The sequence below is a fragment of the Oryctolagus cuniculus genome, chromosome 6 (genome assembly GCF_964237555.1).
Source record: "Oryctolagus cuniculus chromosome 6, mOryCun1.1, whole genome shotgun sequence".
Taxonomy (NCBI): Eukaryota; Metazoa; Chordata; class Mammalia; order Lagomorpha; family Leporidae; genus Oryctolagus; species Oryctolagus cuniculus.
This window is the reverse complement of record NC_091437.1, coordinates 74,900,661-74,928,269: the sequence shown is the minus strand read 5'-3', so window position 1 is coordinate 74,928,269 and position 27,609 is coordinate 74,900,661. Positions and strand designations below refer to the sequence as shown.

At 37.2% G+C, this 27,609-nt stretch overlaps 1 protein-coding gene across 7 annotated transcripts in view; it reads right to left on the bottom strand.

Annotated features, from left to right (window-relative positions):
* SNTG1 (syntrophin gamma 1) overlaps nucleotides 1–27,609 on the bottom strand; it is a 913,627-nt gene that overhangs the window by 189,564 nt on the left and 696,454 nt on the right. For all 7 annotated transcript variants that reach the window (XM_070076592.1, XM_051843717.2, XM_051843715.2 and 4 more), the window contains one exon: nucleotides 15,095–15,224. In XM_070076592.1, the coding sequence (XP_069932693.1) occupies nucleotides 15,095–15,224 (130 nt within the window). The remainder of the gene's footprint in view (nucleotides 1–15,094; nucleotides 15,225–27,609) is intronic.

The window sequence follows — 27,609 nt, the reverse complement described above, 5'->3', positions numbered from 1 at the left end:
CCCTAGGCACTGGGACAGGGAAGGCAGGTATGTTTGGGGGAGGTCCCTAGACAGTGCCTGTAGCTGTGAGGCTGGTGGCACTGAAGAATTGTGGATATTCCTGTCAGGAAGAAAAGCAAAATAGAGGGGACAGGCTGGCAGGGACAGTTGAATCAACAATGTCTCTAAACTATGCAATAAAAATTCCCATTTTATTACACCTTGTTCAGTGAACACCACTGCAGATGTGTTGTGTGCAAATAACAATCAGCTGATAATGTCCAATATCAGATTTGCTTAAAAAACTCTAACTTCTGTTGACTAATCTTCTAAGACTAAGTAAGCTATTTTATTGAACTCCCTCTTGAATGATTTGCTGAAATAAATTTTAAACATGCAAAAAGTAAAAATTCGATTGTCAAAAATCTGTGTTTCATACAGTGCCAGAATGTGTGCTTGTTTTTATTCTGATTTAAATGACTGTCTCCAAAATCATTTAGCTTTACTTTTTCTAACTTTTTTTCCTTCACGCCTACAAGTCTGACATGCACCTTTTGGTGTATAAGCAAAAAAAAAAAAAAAAAAAGATGCAGAAAACAAGGTAGCATCAGAGAGTACATATGAGGACAGACATGTCAGTGGCTATAAAAGGAAAGAAAAAGTCTGTTAAGTGACATGCTTGCCTATCAGAACCACACTCTGCAACCTCTGATTACAGCCTTATGTTCGCTTTTGGTAGCTCTCCTCTCTGCTAGTCCTTATTGTGTTACAACTTTAAATTCACCTACAAGCTTTAGTGAATCTTTTCAACATGTCAGACATAATAGAAGTTTCTTAACTTCTCAAAAACATCATCTTTATGGAAAAAATATTTAATTTTTCAACTTGCACTTGCCATGTAAGATATCAGATCTCTATGTATTAAATGTATGATTCCTACACAGTACACACATACACACAAACACACACAGTTTCCTCATCTGTAAAAGACAACAGAGGAAGCAGGTGAAATGGCAAACATTTCAGGTATCAATTTCTCGCATTCATTCTTTTCCACTACAATACTAAAATTAATTCTGACTTATGAACTGAGAGAATTTCACTTGACATTACATTAGATTACCCCCTAGAAAAAGTAAAAGAACCTCCTTTATTGTTAATTCTTCTCTGTGAACCTTATGCATATCATTGATTGGAATAAAATATGTCAATTTATTATGTATTACATGTGTAGATGTATGTACACATGATATTATTCTATTCTTATAACAGAAAAGAGAACCCCTACAAATTGAAGACTTAAATTTATCATGTATATCTGTAAGCTGCTTAAGATCTAGTCACCGCTGGACATTTATTTTAATTCATGTCTAGTTCCATTGACATTGGCCTATCCCTAAACAACTATCCTTCGGAATTTCACATGATCACTCCATGAGCAAAGATGCATACAATAAATAAATATATATGGCCATTCACTGATGGCTTATGATTAAAAAATTTTATTTAGAACACAGCTGGAAATAGGCGAAATTGTGCACATCATGGTATCATTTAAGGGACTGAATTTGAAAAGATTCTGATTTCACTCTCATTGTGACTTAAGGTTAACTAGTGCCAGTTTGTGAACAGGAAATTAAAGTTTAGACTACATAAAGAGGAAGGAACTGGTATTTTTGCATAAAAGTTGATGATGTTGAAGTTCATGCTTTTCTGATAAAGCAAAAAAAAATGAGAAAACAACATTCTCAGTTGTCTTTGATCAAAAATTGTGGTTTTTTTCTGATTATTGGACCATTTTTATTTTCAATATAGTTTTTATTTATCTAAGGTGAACAAATTTCTTTTATTTCATATATACCGTTTAGTAGCTTAGTGATACTTCCCACCCTGCCATTCCTTCCACCTATGTTCATACCCTCCCTCCTCCTTTTTTCTTATTGTTTCTTTTATTTTTTTACAGTGGCATTCTTTCTATTTATTTTATATCAAAAGCTTAACCTTCCACAAAGTAAAAAATTCAATAAATACTAAGAAGAAAAATATTGTTTCTCAGCAGTAAACACAAGCGACAAACAATAATCAAAACTTAAAACTCAAAATGTCAATTTCACTCCAATAAATTACATTTGTGTATTCTGTTAGTTACCACCTCTAATAATTTGATGGTATAGGTCAAGATTTAGATCCTTGATCCATTGTGCATTTATTTTTGTGTAAGTTGTAAGGTACGGGTCTAGAACTGGTGCCCATATGGGATGCTGGCACCACAGGCAGAGGATTAACCTACTGCATGCACCACAGCACCAGCCCTGGGTAGCATGTCTTGAAGTCTTGAAGTCTCTGAGGCCTTCAGTTTTGTTTTTGTTATTTAACATTACTTTAGCTATTAAGAATCTCTTGTGTTAATATGAAGCTTAGCATCATTTGTTTTTTGATCTGAGAAGAATGTCATTGGTGTTTTGATTGAGATCACACAGAATCTGTAAATTGCTTGGTAGTATAGATATTCTGATGATATTAATTCTTTCATTCCACTAATATGGAAGATTTTTCCATTTGATGTGTCTTTTTCTATTTCTTTAATGTTTGGTAATTTTCATCTTACATCTTTCACTTTCATGGTTAAATTTATTTCAAGGTATTTACATTAGTTTTATCTATTGCTAATTGGACTGGTCTAACAAGTTCTTTTTCCTCCATGGTATTGCCTATGTACACAAAGTTTATTGAATTTTGTGTGTTGCTTCTATATCCTGCAACTTTACCAAACTCTCTTATGAGTTCCAAAAGTCTGTTAGTATAGTCGTTTGGTCTTATGGTGTGTATTTATATATATATATATTATATATATATAAATTATGCCATCAGCAAACAGGTATAATTTAATTTCCTCCTTTACAACTTATATCCTTTGATTTCTGTTTCTTGTTTAATGGCTCTGGCTAAAACTTCCACAAATATATTGAATAGCAATGGTAAGAGTGGGCATCTTTGTTTGGTTCCAGATCTTAGTAGACATGTTTCCATATTTTCCTTTCAATAAGATGCTGGCCGTATGTTTGTCATAAATTGTCTTTATTATGTTAAGGAATTTTCCTTCTATACCCAATTTGTTTAAGGTTTTCATCATCAAAGGATGTTGTATTTTATCAAATGTTTTCTCTTGATCTATTGAGATAATAACCTATTTTTATTGTTCAGTTTGTTAATGTGATATATCACATTTATTGATTTGTGAATGCAGAACCATGCCTGCATCTCAGTGATAAATCCTGCTTGGTCTGGGGGTTGATCTTTCTGATATATTTTTGGATTGAATTAGTTAATATTTTGTTGAGGATTATTGTATCTATGTTCATCAGGGAAATTAGTTTATAGTTTTCATTCTTGTATCTTTTTTCTGGTGTTGGAATTAAGGTGATGTTGGCCTCATAGAAGGAATTTGGGAGGACTCCCTTCCTTTCAATTGTTTTGAATAACTTGAGAAAATTTGGAATAGGTTCTTCTTTAAATGCCTGGTAGAATTCAATAGTGAATCCGTCCTGTCCTAGGCTTTTCTTTGTTGGAGAGGTCTTTTACTGATTCAATTTCCATCTTGGTTATTGGTCTGTTTTTATTTTCTGTGTCTTCATGCCTCAATTATGGTAGATTGTATGTGTTCAGGAATCTATCAATTTTGTCTAGATTTTTCAATTTGTTGGCATATAGCTCTTTGTGATAATTCCTGATGATTCTTCTTTTTCTAGAATATCCATTGTTACATTTCCTTTTCATCTTTGCTTTCATTAATTTCGATCTTCTCCCCTCACTTTTTTTTGGTTAGTTGGGCCAATGATGTATCAAGTTTGTTTATTTTTCAATAAACCAGCTCTGCATTTCACTGATCTTTTGAGTTGGTTTTAATAAATATTTATTTTCCCTACTATGTTTCAATTGGTTTATATGATTAGTTTTATAAATTAGTATCTCAAATGTTGTAGAATTATAAAACACCAGGCTTCAAGAGATTGTGAAGTAAGTCTTAGTGCTTTTTTCAAAATTTACCTTTTCTTAATGCTTAATATTCTGCTAATAACATCATCATTTCCTCCCATTGATATTCAAGTTTATTATAGATAAGTAATTGCTTGGTCCTGCCACTTTACCAATAATATTCCTATAATGTTCTTCGTATTTCTTTTGTACTTTTACTAGGAAATTTTGAGTTCACATTCTTTCATGCTGATGAATATCCTTCTCTATTCCTGTGTGTAGCATATCCTTAAGTATAATATATAAGGCTGGACAAGTGATGACAAATTCTTTCAAATTCTGTTTGTTTTGGAAGGTGTTTATTTCACCTTCATTTATAAATAAGAGCTTTGCTGGAAACAGTATTCTGGGTTTCTTCTTTCTTTCTTTCTTTCTTTCTTTCTTTCTTTCTCTTTCTTTCTTTCTTTCTTTCTTTCTTTCTTTCTTTCTTTCTTTCCTTCTTTCTTTCTTAGGGCTGGACTATCTCTTTGAAGTTATACTTCTTTCTACTCTCAGATCTACTATATTCAACTACCTCTTTAAAAGATTCATTTATTTGTTTGAAAGGCAGATTTACATGGAGAGAGATCTTCCCTCTGTTGGGTTACTCCCCCAATGACAACAACAGCCAGGGCTGGGCCAGGCCAGTGCCAGAATCCAGGAGCTTCATCCAGGTTTCCCACATGAGCCCAGTGGGCCAAGTACTTGAGCCATCCTCTGCTGATCTTATAGGCACATTAGCTCCCTGATTCCTGCTGGATCAAAAGTGGGGTGATGAGGGAGGTTAAGTGTCATTTCTATCAAGGCCACTTGTTAGTAACATGACTATTTCTGTTGTTAACCTTCATCCTGACTGATGTAGTATTGTTAAGTCTCTCTGCTACATATTTATATACAATTTCCTCTTACAATTCTGCATTCTGGATGAAGTTATCTATGCACTTCAGTAAAAAAAGGTTAAGAAAGAAAACACATTTTAACACTTGTATATTTTACTTGATATACTAGCATCCACAAAACTGTATTAGAATTTTTACTGTTAAGCATTCCTCTTAAAGATATATGATAAATACTAGCTTTCTATTAATGATTAATGGATTATTGGCCTTTAAAACTAATACCTTATAGGACAGGTGCTTGGCATGGTGATTAATATACCACTTGGGGGGCAGATGCCATGGCACAGCAGGTTAAGCCACTGCCTAAAATGCTGGCATAGCATATAAGTGCTGGTTTGAGTCCTAGATGCTCCACTTGCAATTCAACTCCTTGCTAAAATGCCTGGGAAGCAACGGAGGATGGCCCAAGTGCTTAGGCCCCTGCATTCTAGTGGGATACCTGGCAAAAGCTCCTGACTCCCTGACTCCTGCTTTCAGCCTGGCCCAGTCCTAGCTGTTGAGGTCATGTGGGTAGTAAACTGGCAGGCGGAAGATATTTCCTTCTCTCTCTCTCCCTCTCTCTCTCTCTCTCCCTCTCTCTCACTCTCTCTCTCAGTATGCCTTTCAAATTAATAAATAAACCTTTAAAAATTTAATGAAATATGCTATTTGGGATGCAAGCATTCCCATATTAATGTATCTGGGTTTGAGTATCAGCTCTGTTTCTGATTTAAGCTTCCTGCTTATGCAAGCCTTGGGAGTCAGTGGGTGAAGGCTCAATTAATTATATTCCTACCAACCATTGAGAGATCTCCACTGAGTTACCAGCTACTGACTTCAAACTGGCCCAGTCCCAGTTGTTGGGAGAATTTGGAAAATGAATCAGTGGAAAGGAGTTCGTTCTTTCTCTTTTTCCCTTTCAGGCTCTATGTCTTTCAAATAAATAAATAAATATTAAATGCAAAACTTTATAAAGTATGATATTTAGCACTTGCATATAATATAATATTGATATCATCATAATCACATAAAAAGACAATAATATAAAGTTTTAATATTTTTAAAGTATAGAAAATCAACAAAGAAACAACAGAGCTAATCAACACTCTGGACCACATAGACTAACTGATATCTATAGAATCTTTCACCCCACAGTTGTAGAAGACATGTTGTTCTGATCAGTGCATGGGACTTTCCTAGGATAGACCATATGCTAGGCCACAAAACAACTCTCAGAAAAATAAAAAAATCGAAATCATACCATGCATATTCTCTGACCACATGGAATGAAACTGGAAATCCACACCACAAGAATCTAGATCATGTGCAAACACATGGAGACTGAACAACATGTTCCTCAGTGAACAGTGGGTCATAGAAGAAATCAAAAGAGAGATAAAAATTTTCTAGAAGTGAATGAGGATGACAATACATCATATCAAAGCTTATAGGATACAATAAAAACAGTCTTTAAGAGGGAAGTTTATATCAACTAATGCTACATGAAGAAATTGGAAAGGCACCAAATAAATGAGCTATCATTGTACCTCAAAGACCTATAAAAGCAACAACCAACCAAACAACAAATTAGTAGGAGGAAAGAAATAATAAAAACTAGAGAAGAAATTTTAAAAAATGAAAAAAAAATGCAAAAGATCAGTGAAATGAAGAGCTGGTTTTTGAAAACATAAATAAAATTGAAACACCATTGGCCCAACTACCCCCCAAAAAAGAAGGGAGATACAAAAATCAATAAAATCAGAGATGAAAAAGGAAATGTAATAACAGTATCATCAGAAATTACTACAAAGAGCTGTATGCCAACATATTGGGAAACCTAGATGTAATGGAGAGATTCCTAGACACAAGGAATCTACCAAAATTGAGTCACTAAAATAGAAAACCTAAACAGATGAATAACCAAGATGGAAATTGAATCAGTAATAAAAATCCTCCCAACAAAGAAAATCCCAGGACCATATGGCTTTATGTTGAATTCTACCAGACATTCAAAGAAGAACTAATTCCAATTCTTCTCAAGCTATTCAAAACAATTGAAAGGGGTGGAATCCTCCCAAACTCTTTCTATTAGGCCAGCATCATCTTAGTTATAACACCAGAAAAATATACAAAAAAGGACAAAAACAATAGACCAATATCCCTGATGAACATAGATGCGAAAATCCTCAACAAAATATTAGCTAATCAAATCCAAGGCCACATCAGAAAGATTATTCACCCAGACCAATTGGGATTTATCCCTGGTGTGTAGAGATGGTTCAACATTTGAAAATCAATAAATGTGAAACATCACATTAACAAACTGAAGAAAAGAAATCCCTATGGTTATCTCAACAGACACAGAAAAATCAATTGATAAAATACCACCTTCGTTGATGATGAAAACTTTTAGAATATTGTGTATAGAAGGAATATCCCTCAACACAATCAAGGCAGTTTATGACAAACCCACAGCCAGCATCCTATTGAATGAAGAAAAGCTGGAATCATTCCTCCTAATATCCAGAATCAGACAAGAATGCCCATTCTTACCATTACTATTCAAGATATTTCTGGAAGCTTTAATCAGAGGTATTAGGCAAGAAAAAATAGCAAAGGGATAAAAATTGGAGAGGAAGAAATCAAACTAGTCTTATTTGCAGATGACATAGGATACTATATATTTATACATATATATAATATATGTATGTCTATGTATGTATGTGTGTATGTGTATGGATAACCTATATATACATATATATGATATATATATCACATATATCATATATATATCACATATATATATCATATATATGTGTGTGTGTATATATCCTATATATATGTGTGTATGTGTGTGTGTGTATAGGATATCCAAAATACTCCACTGAGAGACCATTGGAACTTATAAACGAGTTTGGTGAAGTAATAGGATAAAAAATCAACACAGAAAAATACATAGTTTTTGAATACACAGACAATGCCATGCTGAGAAAGAACTTTAAAGATCAGTACCATTCACAATAACTCTAAAAAGAATTAAACACCTTGGAATAAATTTAATTAAGGATGCCAAATGTCTCTATGATAAAAATTACAAAACACTAAAGAAAGAAATAGAATAAGATATTAAAAATGGAGAAATATTCCATGTTCATGGATTGGAGGAATCAATACCATCAAAATCCCCATACTGCCACAAGCAATTTACAGATTCCGTGCAATCCCAGCCAAAACACCAAAGACATTCTTCAGAGATTCAGAAAAAATAATGCTAAAATTTATATGGAAACACAAGAGACTGACCCTGAGTAGGTAAAGCAGTCTTATACAACAAAAATAAAGCCAGAGGCATCACAACACTTGATTTCAAGGTTTACTATAGGACAGTCATAATCAAAAAGCCTGGTAGTGGTACAAAAACAGATGTATAGACCAACAGAACAGAATATAAATTGCAAAAATCAATGCATGCATCTACAACCAATTTATCATGAAAAAAAGAGCTAAAATAAATCCCTAGAGCAAGGAAAGTTTCTTTAACAAATGGTGCTGAAGAAACCAAATCTCCATATTCCAAAGTATGAAACTAGACCCATCTCACATATAAATCCACTGAAAATGTATCACAGACCTAAATCTATGACCTGATACCATCAAATTGCTAGAGAACATTGGGGAAACTGTAAGACTTTGTTCTAGGCAATGACTTCTTGGGAAATACCCCAGAAACACAGGCAATCAAAGCCAAAATTCACAAATGGGATTACATCAAGTTGAGAAGCTTCTTCACTGCCAATGTAAAACTCAGCAAAGTGAAGAGGCAACTGACAGAATGGGAGAAAATATTGGCAAATTATGCAACTGATAAAAGGTTAACATCCAGAATGTGTAATGAGCTCAAGAAATTCAATAACAACCAAACAAATAATCCAGTTAAGGAAGGGAAAATGAGTTGAACAGGCATTTTTCAAGAGAGGAAATTCAAATGGCTAACAGACACTTCAATAAATGCTCAAGATCATTAGCCATCAGGGAAATGCAAATCAAAACCATAATGAGGTTTCACCTTCACTCCAGTTAGAATTGCTTTCATATTGAAATCAACAAACAACAAATGTTGGTGAGGATGTAGGGAAAAAGATACTCTGACATGATAGTAGGAATGTAAATTGATATAGCCATTGTTGAAGACAATATAGAGATACTTCAGATGATCTAGCCATCTCACTCCTGGGAATTTTCCCAAACTTAAAGAAACCAGCATCTGAAAGAGTTATCTGAACCTTATGTTCAATTCAGCACAATTCACAAGAACTAAGATATATATGGAATGAACCCAGGTGTCCATTGAGTATTGACTAGATAAATAAATTATACACACATACACACACTCAGCTGTAAAAATAAAAAGTGAAATCCTGTATTTTGCAACAAAATGGATACAATTGTAAACCATTATACTTGGTGAAATAAGCTAAGCCAAATGGCAGATATCATATGTTTTCCTCTTTGAGGTAACTAATAGAGTACCTAAAATATAATATATTGTCGTGAAATAGACATTTTGAGATTAGATGATTGTTTACAGCCCTTATCTCTTACATTGAGAAACGTTCTTCTTTTTCTCCCTCTTCATAATATTTGTTGAACTCTTTTACTTAGTGTAGTGTTAACAATATGTCACTAATTAAATTGAAAATAGATCTTTGTAAAAATTAAGAGTAAATGTGAGAGAGGAGGAGGAAGGATTGGAGCATGGGTGGGAGGGAGGGTAGGGTGGGAAGTATCACTATTTTCCTAAATCTGTATATATGAAATACATGAAACTTGTATAACTTAGATAACATTTTAAAATTTAAAAAAAGAAAGTTATATAAACTGAGGAATTGAACTATCTCCTAAATGATTTAGAATCTGGTTTGATATATATGATATATAATATTGGTTTTTATAGAACCATGAGCCTTGATTAATCATGGTATTAAAGTGTAATATTGTCGAATGTTTTTAATGTGATGATATAAAGATGCTGGAAAATGAAGAAATACATGTGCATATCAAGACAATATTGAATCTTCAAGCTGAGTTCATGACAATGTTAATAATAAAAACTTAAACACATGTTTCATATCCTCTTTATTCTAAAGAGCTTCTATATCAGATATAGTTAACAAGACAGAGAAAGTCTTGGATGATATGTCAGAGAGAAGCCAGAAGGAGCCAGTAATTTTTCTGTAGGGAACAAAAAAATGCCAACTGCAGCATATGATACTTGCTTCTGTATATCTGGAAAACTGCCAGGTGAAGGAGAAAGTTAAATTATTGTGTGTCTTTCCCAGGGCAGAGGTAGTACAAATGGATGAGAGTTACAAGAAAGTGAATTTTATTCAGTATAAGGAAGTATTACCTAATATTGAGCTGTCAAAGATTCAATTGCTGTATTGTGAAGAAACCACTTACTTGTCATTGAAAGATTTTCAGCAAAGAACTGTCAAAAAACATCTTCCTAGGAGATAGTTCTTAATTCAGTGAAATTTTGGGATAGATAACCTCCTCAACCTCTTCCCATGGATACGTTGAAGGAAATCGCATGCCAGTATGCTCTTAAGCAAATCAGAGTTAGATATTGGTTCAAGGTATTTTCCTTCATTTGCAATCAGATAGATGGATTATAGTCCATTTATTCCTCATCTTTCTGGGGAATATCACTGTATTTTTCTACTCTTGCTCCTTAGAATGTCACTCAGTGAGTTATATGATGAAGGTATTTCAAAAACACACTTCTTTATCAGGCATCTCATAATGAAACGTAAGGATTGATGAGAACCAACCTAGGTAACACAGACAGCAAATATCATGGGCAGCACTTACACTTCTTCTTGTCTATAGCTACTTTCCCTTACTCTAAACTGAAATAGACCCTCAAATGTTATAAGAATTTAACAGCACAAAGTGTGAATGTTACTGCAGAGCTTACTGTGGCTCAATCACTTCTTCTATATTATTTATTCTTCTTTACTTTCTCAGAAACTTTTTTTCAAACAACTTTTGACTGATGGATGAATTCAGTCAATTACTTTATTATTTGTTCAGCATAAGCTATACTAAGCAGTAATTATACAAGAAAAAGGACATAGTTAGTGGTCTAGTTAATTTGATCATAATCAAGAACACATGGGAACTACTTCTTCTTGCTAGCCATTGCTGCTTTTATTAACCGTAATTGGCCAGCTATTCCAACATCACATCTTCCCAGCCACTTTCTCTGGTTTGTATCTATTTCTCCTTAGTTCACACCTCTTGACAATTCAGTCAGTCATACTTACACTTCAATCATCAGAATTTCTTTCTGCACTTCTTATGTAATTTCTCATTCTCATTTTTCTCTGCAATTTGAAAGCTCCTACTGTGCTTATCCAAACAGAAGAAAGAATATTTTTCCCAATTCCAAATGAATAGTACCTGTTCAGTCTTAATGGACTCAACAATTGTGACATCTTTTGCTTATACATCAATTATTTATTTATAAAGATTCTAGAAAATCTATCAATATTATTATAGGATACTTTGTACTTAGCATATTTACTAAAGTAAATGTTATATGTTTTCTAGTATATTCAAATGCGTTTAATGGTTATTCTGAAAATGCAAGACATGACAAAAAATAAAGGTATTATTTTCAAATAAAACCATTACATTTACTTTAAGTGAAAAAAAGCAAAGGAATTCATCTGAAAAAAGCAATCTAGGATTAATTTTCCATTATTGTTGTCATAAACAACTATAAATTTAGTGACTTAAAATATACCACACTTATTTGCCATTTCTCAGTTTTGTAGGCTAGAGGTCCTAAGTGGGTCACACAGGAATAAAAATCTCAGTATTTGAAGGGCTGTGTTCCTCTCTGGGGTCTCTAAATGGAAACATTTCCTTGGCTCACTCTTTGGATCATGACCCTTTCTCTAATCTGCAGAATCAAAAGCATTTGACTTTGTCTTTGCTTCACTGTTGTCTCTCATCCTCTCAACTCTTCCTTGCTTTTCTACCTTGCAAACACCAGTGATTATGTTGGATGTACTTGGATGATCCAAGATAATTCCAAGATTTTAAGGTCAGCTAATTAGCAGTTATACCCACAATCCTAAATATTTACAATGTGGCACAGCATATTCACAGATTTGGAAGTCATTATTTTGCCTACCACAGACCCTTAGTTTTAAAATCTGGCAAAATAAATCCAACATCATATTAGAATATTGGCAAATAAAGTAAAAGTCATATATCTTTCTACATGGAATTATTTCAAGTATCTCTTCAGAATAGAAAACAGGGAAACTATAACTAACATCTGACTATACTAAACAAAACTTTTCTAGCTACTCTCAATCTAATTTATTTCTTCATACTGATCAGTCATGTTAGTCATCAATGTAGTCATTGGTCTTTTCTAAAGTCAATGCGACTTTCATATTTTTATTCTGTGAATAATAACTTTTCAACATTCATGTTGTACTTTACATATCAGAATATACTGTATCAATTAATAATTTTGAGTATTGATTATCAGAACAAAAGAACACACAATTAGAACATGATCAAAGGAAGATGAAAGAACATATATATAACTTCTAATTCAGTAACATTATCATAATAGATATGTGGGCTCCCTGTAGTTAAAACAACACGGGGCAGAACTGTTTGCTTTCCTAACTTTCATGGTGAGCACTTACCAAATTGAAGGAAACCAGGTCAAATGTAGCTTTTTCTTTCTTAGGCTTATAGAGGGTAGATAAATTTCCATCTTTCATTTTTTTATTTAACTAAAGCATTGACTTTTCAAAGGATTACCAGCCAGATCACAGCTTTCTAATTGAGTACAAATTCCAAAGAAAATTTTAGACTGTTCGTAAGATTTTAGTTTAAATGCGAATTAGCACCTATGTAAGGAAAAAAACAATGCATTTAAAGCCTAAAATTCTGTTCATTTAATTTTTTTCTAAAAATCCAGGAATATGGTTCATTTTGATAGCATTCTAATCATCTTGGTAGGGGCTGGCACTGTGGCATAGTGGGTTAAGCCTCTGCCTGCAGCGCTGGCGTCCCATATGGGCCCTGCTTCGTGTCCCGGTTGCTCCACTTCTAATCCAGCTCCCTGCTAATGTACCTGGGAAAGCAGTAGAGGATGGCCCAAGTGCTTAGGCCCCTGCACCTACATAGGGGATCTGGAAGAAGCCCCTGGGTTCGGCCTGGCCCAGTTCCAGCCAAATTTGGGGAGTGAACCAGTGAATGAATGATACCTCTCTGTCCCTCTCTCTCTGTAACTCTTCCTCTCAAATAACTAAATAAATCTTTAAAAAAATAATTCAGGAGGCCAGCACCATGGTGCAGTAGGTTAATTTCCCACCTGCGATGCCGGCATCCCATATGGGCGCCAGTTCTAGTTCTGTCTGCTCCTCTTCCCATCCAGCTCTCTGCTATGGCCTGGGAAAGCAGTAGAGAATGGCCCAAGTCCATGGGCTCCTGCACCTAGGTGGGAGACCGGGAGGAAGCACCTGGCTCATGGCTTTGTATTGGTGCAGCTCCGGCAGTTGCAGCCATTTGGGGAGTGAACCAATGAAAGGAAGACCTTTCTCTTTGTGTCACCCTCTCACTGTCTGTAACTCTACCTGTCAAATAAAAATAAATAAAATCTTAAAAAAATAATTCAGGTAATGAAACTGAGTCACCACTCTCATGAGGTCTTTCTCCTTTACCTTTGATTCTAGAAAAACCCAGGTAAGTAAGGGCAAGAAGCGGCACAACACTCAGAGAAACCCAGCTTTTTCAATTGTTTTATTCCTTTTTTTTTTTTTTGGCAAGCTGAAACCTACACTCCTCTTCCATAATCTCAATTCTAAAATGATGACGCCCTCAGACTTAATATGACAAGACTTGAGGGCAAGGAAGTCTCTCACTCACGTACAAGCCAGGTATTCTCAGGTTAAGAATTCTTGCATAAGGATTGTACCTAATCAGGTTTTCCCCATCCACTCTGCCACACAGGCCTTCTGCTTCTCCTTACAGTACAGTAAGACACAGTTTCACATACACTAAACACCAAAACTTCACAAGGCAGGAAGGATCAAGTGTCAAAGATGATCTCTGGAGACATGTCCACCACTGAGAGCTGGAACACAACTGCACAGCTCTTCGGAGTGTATGCTGGCATCTCATAGGGGTGCCAGTTTGGTCATAGCTGCTCCACCTGCTAGTCAACTCTCTGCTAAGGAGCTTAGGAAAAATGGCAGGGGATGCCCCAAGTGCCTGGGACCCTGCTACCCAAGTTAGAGCCTTGGATGTAGCTCCTGGCATCTGGCTTTGGGTTGGCCCACCCCTGGTCATTTGGCCATTTGAGGATAGAAGCAGTGGATGGATGATCTCTCTCTTTCTAACTGTGAGTCTTTCAAATAAATAAATAAATCATTTTAAAAAGACCAAAGTATAGATAACAAGTATGTTTTTTTTCTAAAACAGAATAATCCTAACTGGTATTGACATTAGTATTCATTGCAATGAAGTTTATGGGTTTTTATATTTTGTATGACTATAATCCTCATTTAAGTAACAAGGAGAAAGGATTGATTAAGCTGTTAAACAGTAAGGAGAATGAGAAGAAAGTGATAATAATAGCAACAGGAATAGAGAAAGAAAAGTTGGGAGTAGAAAGAGAAATGGTAAACAAGCCATTCCTAGTGATGTAGACCTGATCTACTGTGCCAGTGATCAGCTCTTGCAATGACATTTTCTGGATTCTACAGGAAACCTATAAGCTCTGTTGTAACTCCATTTGGCGTAGCCTTCCACTCATTCAATATTCCTGGCTGTCATTCTAAGATCACAGACAATAAATCAAAATTCTCTGTTGAAATCCAGAATGCTTTTAATTAAATACATTTAGTGTTCATATGGTAACTTTATTTTGATTGACTTACCTAGTAAGGTATTGAGGTATTTGTAAATGTTAAGTTTACATATTGGAGTATTCTCAAACTCATAAGTTGTACTAGAACTCTCAGGATTATGTGATTTTCTTTCAGTAAGTGTTTCAGAAAAGCTTGCATGATGTATATGAGCTGGTCATTATTATAATACCAGGTATCTGATGCAAAATTTCATGTATGTATTGAAAACTTTTATAAAGACTGAGCAAATCTATGGCCAGGGTTCCTTGAGTTACTACTTACATTGTGCTTTGTGAGGTTTGAAATATTAGTTGCTATTGCTTGTAACCAGTCAATACAGTCTTCAGCAGAGAGGCACTGGATAATCCCACTGCAGACTCCGTCCACTGCAATGACTTGAAAGGCATTCTGCCTGCAGATAAATCCAAACAAATCAGATCAGAACTTGCCATTTCTCTATTTCCAACTCATAATACTGTCTGATGAAAACCCCTTTTATTGAGGAATATAATTATCAGCCCCCAAATTCATGTTTAACATGTAAATATCTTTTTAAGTGGAACAATAAATATAGTCCCAGATAGCACATGATTTTTTTTTTTTTTATTCGACAGGCAGAGTTAGTAAAAGACAGAGAGAAAGGTCTTCCTTCGGTTGGTTCACCCCCAAAATGGCCACCACAGCCGGAGCTATGCTGATCCGAAGCCAGGATCCAGGTTCTTCCTCCTGGTCTCCCATGCTGGTGCAGGGCCCAAGCACTTGGGCCATCCTCCACTGCCTTCCCAGATCACAGCAGAGAGCTGGACTGGAAGAGGAGCAGCCGGGGCTAGAACCGGCACCCATATGGGATGCCAGTGACGCAGGCAGAGGATTAACCAAGTGAGCCATGTCGCCGGCCCCAGATATCACATAATTTTGAACTACTAGGAGGCATCCTTAGACTTAAATAAGTATGAAGAACTGTTGAGATGTAAAACACATTCCACAGAAAAAGAAGAGATCTAGGAAATCTTATAAACACTTTTCTCTGTTGGCCATATAACTATACACAGATTCTCCATTATCTTGGTTGCCATCATCTTTTCCTGAATTTTTTCAAAGAACTTTCTGAGCTATAATGGAAAGATCAAAGACATCTATAAACAAATATTAAGCATCATATAAAAATGAGTTAACCTAAACTTTCGTGATCTGTGGCACTTAGTTGACATACATAGTAAATCCTAGATTATTCAGCTTCCCAATGATGGTTTGGGAAAAGGGAGGCATAGCTCCTCCCCACGTGTAAATAGCTGCTCTTTAATTCTGAGAGTGTCATGATTTTCTGTAACACCACATTTTCCTCAAAATATGGTGCTCAGTCTGGCGACCCCTGAGGTGTTTAATTTATTGTTCTGTTAGAGAAAATTAAATGATGCAATCCTGAATTGTTTACAAAAATGCTGCAGAATTTAAAGCTACTTCTTAAAACTTCAACTACTTACTGTTTTCCCCCTGCATCAAATTCTTGCAGTGTTTAGATACAAACTTAATAGACACGAATAAATAAAAGTCTGAAATGAATGGAAGTTAGACAACTGCCTTAGGCTTGAGAATTGCTCTATTGTGCAACACAATACACTTTTCAAAATGCACAATTTATATTTAAATCCCATCCAATTATAAAGCAATCAAAAATTTCTGTAGTCCAGTGTTCAGGAAAATTATAAAAATGTACATATTTTACCCAAATAAACACCTTTCTCTGAGTTTTGGTAGTTAGAGATTTACTTCTCCCAACCAACAAAGCAAAACCTCCAGAGCAGAGGTTAGGCTCAGTTACCTGTATGTATCTGTCTTTCCCTTAAAAGACTGGTTCCTGTCTCAGAGACTGGGACATGGAAAAGCCGTTGGCATTCCAAGCAGTCTGCATTCAAATTATTCATAATTTTGAAGAAATTGATGCTCATATCCTAGTCAGGGCACTTTCTACTGAAAACAGGAAAATGCTCACATACATTTTTTTGTTTTGTCTTAGAAATATATTAAAAGCCTTTAGAAGTACAACTATTGTCCATCTCCTTGATATAAATTTCTTTTGAACTTGTAACAAGGAAAAATAAATCATATGCTGTTAATTCTCCGAAATCAGGGAGAATATATAATGTTTGTCTCTTTGGGACTGTTGCTCCCCCTCTTCGTGGAGGAATGACACTAAACCCTGCCTAGGCTTCATATCCGAGTCACGGCCCCATTATGTCGCTCCCCCTCTTCACGGAGGAACGACACAGGACCCTGCGCTGTTCTTTTGTGTTCTTTTGTCTGCTCGGCCCTCCCCGGGTTTGCTGCTGGTTCTTCCTGGGTTGGCTACCGACCCTTCCACCTCCGTGGAGGGGCGGTTCCCCCTGCCACTTTCCCCACTTCCTCGGGGGAGCGGCACACCGCCGGCCGGCTCTCTCGGGGGCTGCTCAGGTGTTCCTTTAGATAGATGTTCCTCGTGCATGTTGTCTCTCTCCTCCTTTATAGTCCTCTTCCACCAATCCCAACTCTGCTACCCACACGCCGAGTACGCTGCTCTCCTCCAATCAGGAGCAGGATCAGCTCCCACAGTTTGTCAAGTTGGTGAGAGGCAGCTGCGTAGAAGTTTACTCCTCCCCAGCGCTATATCGTGGGAGAACAGATGCATAGAATAGATCTTAATTCCAGTAACTTAGCCTAGTCCCAGTTGCTCCCCACAGGGACTTGGTTATTTCACTAAGTATGAGGTTTTCCAGCTTGCTCAATTTTGTTGCAAAAGACCATATTTCATCTTTTTTGACTGCTGTGTAGTATCCCATAGTGTACATATCCCATAATTTCTTTATCCAGTCTTTGGTTGATGGACATTTAGGTTGCTTCCATGTCTTAGCTATTGTGAATTGATCTGAGATAAACATGGAAGTGCAGATAGTTCTTTTGTTTACTGATTACATTTCCCTTGTATAAATTCCCAGGAGTGGAATGGCTGGGTCATATGGTAGGTCTATATTCAGGTTTTTGAGGTATCTCCATACTGTTTTCCACAGTGGCTTTACCAGTTTACATTCCCACCAACAGTGGGTTAGAGTGCTCTTTTCCCCACATCCTCTCCAGCATTTGTTGTTTGTTGATTTCTGTATGAAGGCCACACTAACTGGGGTGAGGTGAAACCTCATTGTGGTTTTGATTTGCATTTCCCTGTTGACTAGAGATCCTGAGCATTTTTTCATGTGTCTGTTGGCCATTTGGATTTCCTCTTTTGAAAAATATATGTTAAGGTTCCTGATTTGGGAAAATTAACAGCACAGCTAAAATGAAAGCTATAGAAGCAAAATAGTTACTTTTAGAAATAATGTCCACAAGATTGATTGTTGAGAGACAGTTAACTATTGTTACTTTTTACTGTGTATATCCTTTTGTTTTTTTTCTTTCTTTTTCCCTCCACTTTCTTTCTCTCTCTCTCTCATCTCTCTACCTCACTCTATATGCTGAACACTCTATGTAACACAGAGTTAATTATATGTATTTTAAAGCAATTGGGAAAAGATACCAGTTAAAAACAAGGGAGGGAATAAGAGAACAGGGAGGGAATAAGTGAAACAGTCTAGTTCTGCATACAGGCATATAGACTCACCTCTAAGGGTACAGCCTAAGAATTAATCATGGGGCTCCAAACCCATAAGAATCAGTGGTATAAACACCATCTTCACTGTTAAAATGATCATATTAAATGTGAAAGGCAACAGATAGACTGGTCTAAGTTTAAAATGGACTACATAAATAACATCAAGTACCTGGTAAAAATAATAGAATTAGAAAAGGAAGGAAAGATCAACATGGGAAGCAGTCCACACAGCAGAATCCTAGAACAACTTTTGCAGTAAATAACACTTTGACTTCAGAATCAACCCATAAGGCTTCCTGGTCGGCCTGAAAGGCCTGCAATAGCATCTCAGGCATGAAAAGACAAGACTCTGTAGAAAAAAAAAAATCAAAGGAGACACTCTTCTCTGAAGGGAGAGAGCATCCTCTTCGCATATGGCCGTGTCCAAATACCAACGGGGTCTATGGTCACAAAAGGCCTCCACAGCCCTGGCAGCTCACCACAAGAGTCTAGGTTGATCACTGACGTCATAAAAAAAGAGTGTTAATTGTTAAAGGAGCAAGAGTAGTTACTGTGCACTTGCTCCCCAGGTAGGACCTCTGTCCCTATTGAATTGCAATATGATAATTGACTGCAAATTCTCTCCCCAAACTGTACTCTATATGTTGTGTATGGGCATGGGGGCAATTTGTTGAAACCTATGATTAGCATAAAGTTGGTCCTCTATATATAAAGTTATACTAAAAATGGTACATAATGAAGAAGGAGATGGGAGAGGGAATGGGAGGTGGGATGGGAGCTGGGGGGGGGGGCATGGGGGAAAGAACCACTGTATTCCTAAAGTTGTATCTATGTAAAAATCCATTCAATAAATAAAAAAAGAAAACAAATCATATGCATAGCATGGAAAGAATATTATAACTTTACATGACATTTTAGTTTCAAATCTGATGTCCAACAGTAGGCAGACATTTAAAATATACAAAGAGAAGCTCAACTACCCATGTGAAATGGGAACTAATTTGAGTTCAGTGATATAAATTTCTTTCCATTCTCTGATTACCATAACCATTGCTTCATGTAACATAAGTTAAAGCATGTCTTGAACATATTTGTCCTCTCTGCTCTAAATGAACTGTGGCAGCCATGGATATTTTTAGCTGATTAAAGTCAATGCACTCAGATCAAATCTGCAATCTATGTAATCATATGTTACACATTCCCTAGATAGAATAATTCTAAGGGACTAATCTTTTATAAATTTAGGCTTATATGAGTTTGTTACTTCATAACACTTGCTACATTCTGTTCCAGCTTTTAAAGTTGATAAAAATTCTTTCATGAGTTTAAACAAATTATAGTTTCTTTGATTAACAAGACTGACTTTATTCAATATAGTCTTATCCTAAAGACTACAATTATCTAGATTATCTTTTGGCTTCCAGTGTTTAATAAAGGAGAGTATAGGCAAATGAGTCCATTTAGTTGTGCCTCAACTTCCCCTAAAGGAGAAATAGAATAATATTCTTTGTATATTTAACAAGTATTTGCTGAGTCATTGGTGGAATATAAACATCTTTGCATATTGTTGAAGATTTAAGGATAGTTCTCCACTGAATAATCCATTAAAATGCAGTCTTATTTATTTATTTGAAAGAGAGGAAAAAAAACCTTCCATCTGCTGATTCACTCTCCAAATGTCTGGGTGCCAAGTCTCCTAGTTGGACCATCACCAGGCTCCCCAGAGTATACGTTAGCAGTCAATTGTGGAGTTGCTGGGACTCCAACCCAGACACTGCAATATGTGATGTGAGTGTCTCAAGTTGTGTGTCAACTTTTGTGCCTAATGCCCCCTCTGAACTTGTGGTTTTGATTGCTATATTTTAGTGTTTAGTAAGAATGTCTCCACATAGACTTCCTGTTGCACTGGGCAGAGGAAGAACTAAAGATTTTTTGTTTTTATTTTTACCTAAAATGTATATTTGTTTTTACTCAAGATAGTAGTGGCAATTTTTGTTTTCATCTTATTTATTGAAATACTTTTTAAAATCAATGGATTCCATGGTGTATTAATTTAGTATTATGAGACATTATAGTTTAACAATTACTAAGCTGCCTTGAGTATTTCTGAACAAATTATAACTGTTAGTTTAATGTACACATGTGCCAAAAAAATTACATAACTTGAGAGCTCACTGATCTGATTTCTACTGTCCTCTCAATACCTTTTAGAGTTTTCTAAGGACTGTCAGTCATTTCTATGGCAATAAAAGTTATCCTCAAGTATTTCTGGATTTTATAGTAGGTTATTAATTTAAAGCATAGGAGGCTAGATTTGTGGCATAGAGAGTTTAACCTCTACCTGCAACACTGATACCCCATATGGGCACCAGTTCTAATTCCAGCTGTTCCTCTTCTGATCGAGTTCCCTGCTAATGTGCGTGGAAGAGCAGTGGAAGATTGCCTAAGTGCCTGGGCTACTGCCACCTACGTGGAAGACACAATTAAGCTCTTGGCCTCAGCCTGGCCCAGCCCTGGCCATTGAGGCCATTTGGGTAGTATACCAGTATTTGAACGATCCCCCTCTCTCTCTTTCTCTCTCTTCCCCCCCTCTTTCCACATGTGTCTCTCCTTTTCTCTCTGTAGCTCTGCTTTTCAAATAAATAAATAAAGCTTTCTTTAAAAATATTTGAATTCAGTCTTCCTTGCATGAAAAGATATGTTTATAAAAATTCATATATATATTTTAATCTAACATATGCATACATATAATATGCACATATTTCTATTAAACTTAGTAATTCATGTTTAAATTGATTATTTTTTGTCACACAAAAGCAGACAGAGAACTGGTGAATAAGAGAAGGCAGACAGAGAAAGCGTTTCACGCATGCCAAACACAAGTTATAAGACGAACATATCTGACACTGGAGTTGCTAGATTGCCACATCTGTGAGCAGGAGCCTGACAAACAGGCAGAGAAAATCAGCCTGAGAGTGAGGAAGGATGTCGGTGTCAAGAAGTCACAATAATGTCCTCAGATTGGCACCGCTGAACCTCACAGGGAGAAATACCCTAGTGAACTTTGGGTAATGTAGCACGTCCTGTTACACTGATGAAGTGAAAAAGGAGATGCTGCGGACGTGAAAGAATCACGTGCTGGTGAGAGTGAACATGAAACAATTTGTTCAAGGGATTTTTTAATACCTTAGAAAGGATTATTTTAAAAGTTTTATTTATTTATTTGAAAGAACTCCACTGATATACCTCCCTGCTAATGCTCCTGGTGGCAGAGGATAATGACTCAAATACTTAAGTTCCTGACGCTCATACATGGACTTAGATGGAATACCTGGCTCGTGGCTTCACCCATGTTCAGCTCTGGCTGTTGTGGCCATTTGGGAGGTGAACGAACCAACAGACAGATGTTCTCACTCTCTCTCTCTCTCTCTCTGTCTCTCTGTCACTCTAATTTTTTTCAATCAATTCTTCTCTCCAAAGTCACCCCAATGTTATTTTCTATTTCTCTGCACAATATTTCTTCTGTATTTCATACAATCAACCATTTTCTTCTACTTAGAATCCTGCTTTCAATAGCTTCCATGAGATTTTATTTTCAGGGATTTTGCTTTTCTATTTATTCACTTGTTTTCACTTTATATATTCACTGATTGTATTCTGGAAACATTAAATACCAGTATCCATCACGAGAAGCACATCCTTTAATTTGCAACCTTGAATAGAGTGTTTACTTTGAGCTGCTTTCATGTTTGGCTCTATTATAGGAAAATTCATTTAGTAAGATCCTTGCATTATTCCAAGCACAGTTCTCATAACCTCTATCTTTGGCCACTATTCAGACAGTAAACAGCCTGATATGACACCATCTCAAACCTCCTCACCTCAGAAAACAATGCACTGTTTTAAGAACTAGAAATTCTATATATATATTTGAAATTTTCTATAAGAGTGCAAATCAATAGTTTTCATCTCAAAGCTATTGATTATTTTCATTAGGTTTAAGAATTACATAGTAGATGACATGCCTACCAAAGAAAAAATGAAGGGATTAAATTCTTCTTCATTAAAACTTATTAGATAAAAATCTATTGAGAACTTTTGAACCATAATGCATGCTAAAATAGATACTGAGTTGTGGGGAGCAACTCAGACTAGACTGTTACTCGAATTAAGACTTATTCTATGCATCTGCTCTCCCACAATATGGCGCTGGGAGAGGAGGAAACAGCTTCTACACAGCTGCCTCCAGTTCAACCAATAAACAGCAGGACCTGCTCCTGATTGGAGGAGAGCAGCGTACTCGGCGTGTGGGTAGCAGAGTTGGGATTGGTGGAAGAGGACTATAAAGGAGGAGAGAGACGGCATGCACGGGGAACACCTATCTGAAGGAACACCTGTGCAGCCCCTGAGAGAGCCGGCCAGCGGTGTGCCGCTCCCCCGCAGAAGTGGGGAAAGTGGCAGGGGGAACCGCCCTTCCACGGAGGTGGAAGGGACGGTAGCCAACCTGGGAAGAACCAGCAGTAAACCCGGGGAGGGCCGAGCAGACAAAAGAACAGCGCAGGGTCCTGTGTCATTCCTCCGCGAAGAGGGGGAGCGACACTGAGTATAGATAAATATTATGTTCCCACATACATATGTGCACACACACACATAATATATGTACAGACAAGTATATGAGGAGTCTTCAGATGCAAAATGTGTATCATGAAACAAATCATGCATTAATTTCAAATTCTTTTGCATGAAAATAAACATCTTCAGGCTGGTGGTGTGAGACAGAAGGTTAAGCCTCCACCTGCAGCGCCAGTATCCCTTATGGATGTCAGTTCTAGTCCCACATGCTCCACTTCCAATCCAGCTCCTTGTGCCTGGGAGTGCAGCAGAATATTTCCCAAATTCCTGTGCCTCTAGACCAATTTGGGAAACCTGCAAGAAGCTTCTGGTTCCTGGCTTTGGCCTGGCCCAGCCCAAGCTGCTGTGACCATTTAGGGAGTAAACCAAAGGATGGAAGATTTCTCTCCCTTCCCCTTTACTGTCTCTCTCGCCTTCTTTCTCTTCTCTCTGCTCTTCACATAAATAAATGAATCTTTAAAAAAGATTTGAAAGGCAGAGTTACAGAGAGGCAGATGCAGAAGCAGAGAGAGACAGAGAGAAATATCTTCTAACTACTGGTTCACCCCCCAAATTGTCTCAACCACCGGAGATGAGCCAATCTGAAGCCAGGAGCCAGGAGTCTCTTCCAGGTCCCTTACATGGATGTAGGGGTCCAAGGACCTGGATCATCCTCTTCTGCTTTCTCAGGAGCATTAGGAAGGAGCTGGATCAGAAGTGGAGAAGCTGGGACTTGAACCAGTGCTCATATGGGATGCCAGCATGTGGGCAGCAGCTTTACCAGCTAAGTCACTGTGCCAGTCCCCCCAAATAAATCAATTTTTAAAATGTTTTGATTAGATCTTCCATGAACTTTTTGAGTATCCTTATATGGTAGATGCATATGCTCATTTTGCACAAAAGGAAAATAAAAACTTAGAGGGATTTAAAGGCCAATCAAAGTTTCCATAATCTATGTCTCCTAATTCTCTTGATACTGCAACATTAAGCCATGTTTCAGATTTTAAACCAAACTTTATTAATGAATCAATGCCATTATCATATGATATACACAAGCCTTCATATCATTGGTAAAAATATAGCAGTGCTTTAGTTCACATCTACATAATTGTATTTGACAGTAACACAATTTGGCTGTGATTAAATATGAACGGTATTACTTCACCGAGGTTAAAATTACAGTCTTTGGCAAAAAACAATCAAGAAATAACATCGTAGGTTTTAAGGAATGCTAAATAATATTCTATATTTGTAATCATCAACCAGTCATTTATCCTGCTTTATGTATTACCCCCTCACTGAATCCACTGCCATAATTTCGTGAATTTCTTCAGGGAGAGCTTCCCACTTATAGACATTAAAGTAATGTCTATTGAAGGAATGAGTGAGTGACATATTAGCTCTTCAACTTGAATGCCATGAAATCTATTCTGAGTAGTGCTACATTTGTAAGTGCTTAGTACTGTAATATCTATTGAATGTCATCTATTCAACTGCTAAAAGCTATTGAATTATTGAGGTGCCATAAAACAAAAATGTAAAGAATCATCTGGACACTTCCAGACAATTCTTCATTTGTCAGCAACTGCTTTAGCTGAACGCTTCATCATAATATGGCTGCACAATGTTTAAATAAAAGTAAAAAAAAAAGAAAACAAATACACACTCTCTAAAATATAACATCAAGAGAAATAGCAATCATGTTCAAGGCAGAGAAATAAGTACCACAAAAAGGAAGGAGTAAAGAGAAACAGGAAGACTAAAGGTAGGATATATTTACATAAGTACTTATGTGAAACTAATAATATATCTTGTGACTTCTAAAATATGTGTATTATTAAAATACATAAAACGCATGCCAAAGGACAGAAAGAAGACAAAGGAGTCAAACCATTATAAATAAATCAAGATGTAATCCTAAAACAAACTTGGCAAGTATAATCCTAAAACAAATTTGCAAGATTTACTGCAACAGAGTCATATCCACTCATTCACATATTATCTATGGGTGAGTAGTCTGTGCCAAAGAGAGTAAGGCCTGCATAGCATAAGAACTATGCAGTTCTTTTTTTTTAAAAAAAAGATTTTTATTATTTGAGAGGTATAGTTACAGACAGTGAGAAAGAGACAGAGAGAAAGGTCTTCCTTCCATTGGTTCACTCCCCAGATGGCCACAACGGCCGGGAAGTGTGCTGATCTGAAGCCAGAAGCCAGAAGCCAGGTGCCTCTTCCTGGTCTCCCATGCAGGAGCGGGGGCCCAAGCATTTGGGCCATCTTCTACTGCTTTCCAAGGCCACAGCAGAGAGCTGGATTGGAAGAGGAGCAGCCAGGACTAGAACCAGTGCCTATATGAGATTCTGGCGCCATAGGCAGAGGATTAACCTACTGTACTACTGCGCTGGCCTACTATGCAGTTCTTCACAGCAAAGCTTCTTGCTCCCTAGGACTTCTAGTTCAAGAAATTATTAGAACAAAAAAAGTGAATCTAAGGAATTTAAGAGTTTGGAACAAATTTTAAAAAGCAGAAACACATAACTTATAGTATAAACAATAAATAAAATATTTAATGAAGAATAAAAGTAGTCTTTAAAAAAACAAAATTCCCATTCCCCTAACAAACTGACCAGGATTTTCAAAAGTTTAAAAAAAAATCAAGACTGAAAGGAAGACAAGAGTAGCAACCTTAAGTTTTAAGCAGATAGCAAGGTCAGGTGTTTGTCATGGCAGTTAAGACATTACATAGGAGGTCCATTTCAAAGTGCCCAGATTTGAGTTCCAGTTCCTGCTTTCTGTTAATGAGCACCCAGGAGACTACAGGTGATGACTCAAATAGCTGGGTCCCTGCCATGCATGTGGGAGACCTGCATGGACTTCTCAGCTCTTGACATCTGCATGACCCGGCTCCAACCATTGCAGGCAGTTGGGGAGTGAATCAGCAGGAGATTTTTCTTCTGTTATATTTCTGTCTGTCTGACTATCCAATAAATAACCTAACTGAATAAGTAACTTTGTAAATCTTAGACAATATAAACAAGAGGGTTCAATTTGGCCATATAGAGAGGTCCAAAGTTTGTCTTCTCCTCTACTGAGATACTGCAAGGCAGCTATGTCTACAGGTGAGTGCTTCAGGGACAACACCAGAGGCAGCAGGAAAGAAGTTGGAACACAATGAAGCATCCATAGCATGGTCAGCAGTATGGCTAGAATAGAAAGAAAAACAAAGCCAATCCCTGCAATGTCTGAGGCTCTGCACCTGGGGGAGATCAGGAGGGTATAGATGGAGCCTGTCTGCCCAGAACTCTCACCCAGGGGATACTGCCTGAGAGGTATCTAACTGCCACAGACCATCAGCTCATCAAGAAGCACTCCCTGGAAACTTGAGGCTCCTGGACTTCATAGAGGGAACACACAGGATTCACACCTCCTCTCCTTAGACCACAGATTGAAGCAGGTAAGATACTACCTTGAGGAGCAAGCTGCTTGTAAGTTCTTGCCTGCCTTCTTTCCAGAGATCCCAGAGACATTTTTGCATTCCATCATGGCAGACTGAGCCTATGGGTCCAGCTGGGCTCAGCAGGGTAACAGTGGCCCTGGTGTTCAGTCCACAAAGTGCCCTGGGATGCAGCAGACGGTGGCTGTAGGGCAGCTGTGATAGCCCTCAGGGCACTAAGAAGAGGGAGGCCCACAACATTGGAATTGAGACTCATCCTCTCCCTACCGCCTCAAACTGCACTTCACCCTCCAAAATCTTAACCACTTGAAAAATCACAATTTGCACCTGCGTGCCCATGTGGTACCTGCACATTCTGCACAAGCTCAGTGCTACTTGTACACTGAGGATGGCTATCACAGTGGGGGCTTAGGGCACATGGGTCAGCCTCTGGAGTGTGCACACATCTGGGTACATGAAGTACAATGCCACCATGAGCTCACTCTTAGTTGTGAATCAGCGAGATTACCCTGGCACAGGGAAAAGGTGGGGATCTGAACATACCAGTCAGCTCCAATGTCCCTCTCCCCACTAACTGTAGTCAGAAACACTCTACCATGCTCATTTCTGGCGTAAATAGGGATTATTATTCCACACATAAACGGTGGCCCAGTCTCCCTGGTCCCATGCATTCCTGAAGCTCAGATATAAGCCTTAGGTACTCCACCTAGACCAACAACACCTCACTAACTGGGAATTGCAAAAAGACTTCTTTGTATTGAGCCTAACACAGTATAACACTATGGCTTACTGAGAATTCTGGCCTAGAGAATTTTCACTGAATCCAGGCTATGTGCAGGGCCCAGGGCTCTGGGCTTCAGCCTTTCCCACAGAAGCTGCAGTGTTTGGATGTTGATGTTCATTTGATGTTTGGGCCTGAGGTAGCTGCACCCAACTCAAACCAGTAAGCAACACACAGAAAGTGGCCCTACACAACTTACCCTGCTGATATAGAACCAAAGTCACTCTCACATATTTACCTACTCTAATAGACAACATCTGTGGGATCCAACTCCTACATCCAGCATGGGTACAAAGCTCGGAGCTCTGGATTTGGGCAGCAGCAAGGACTGT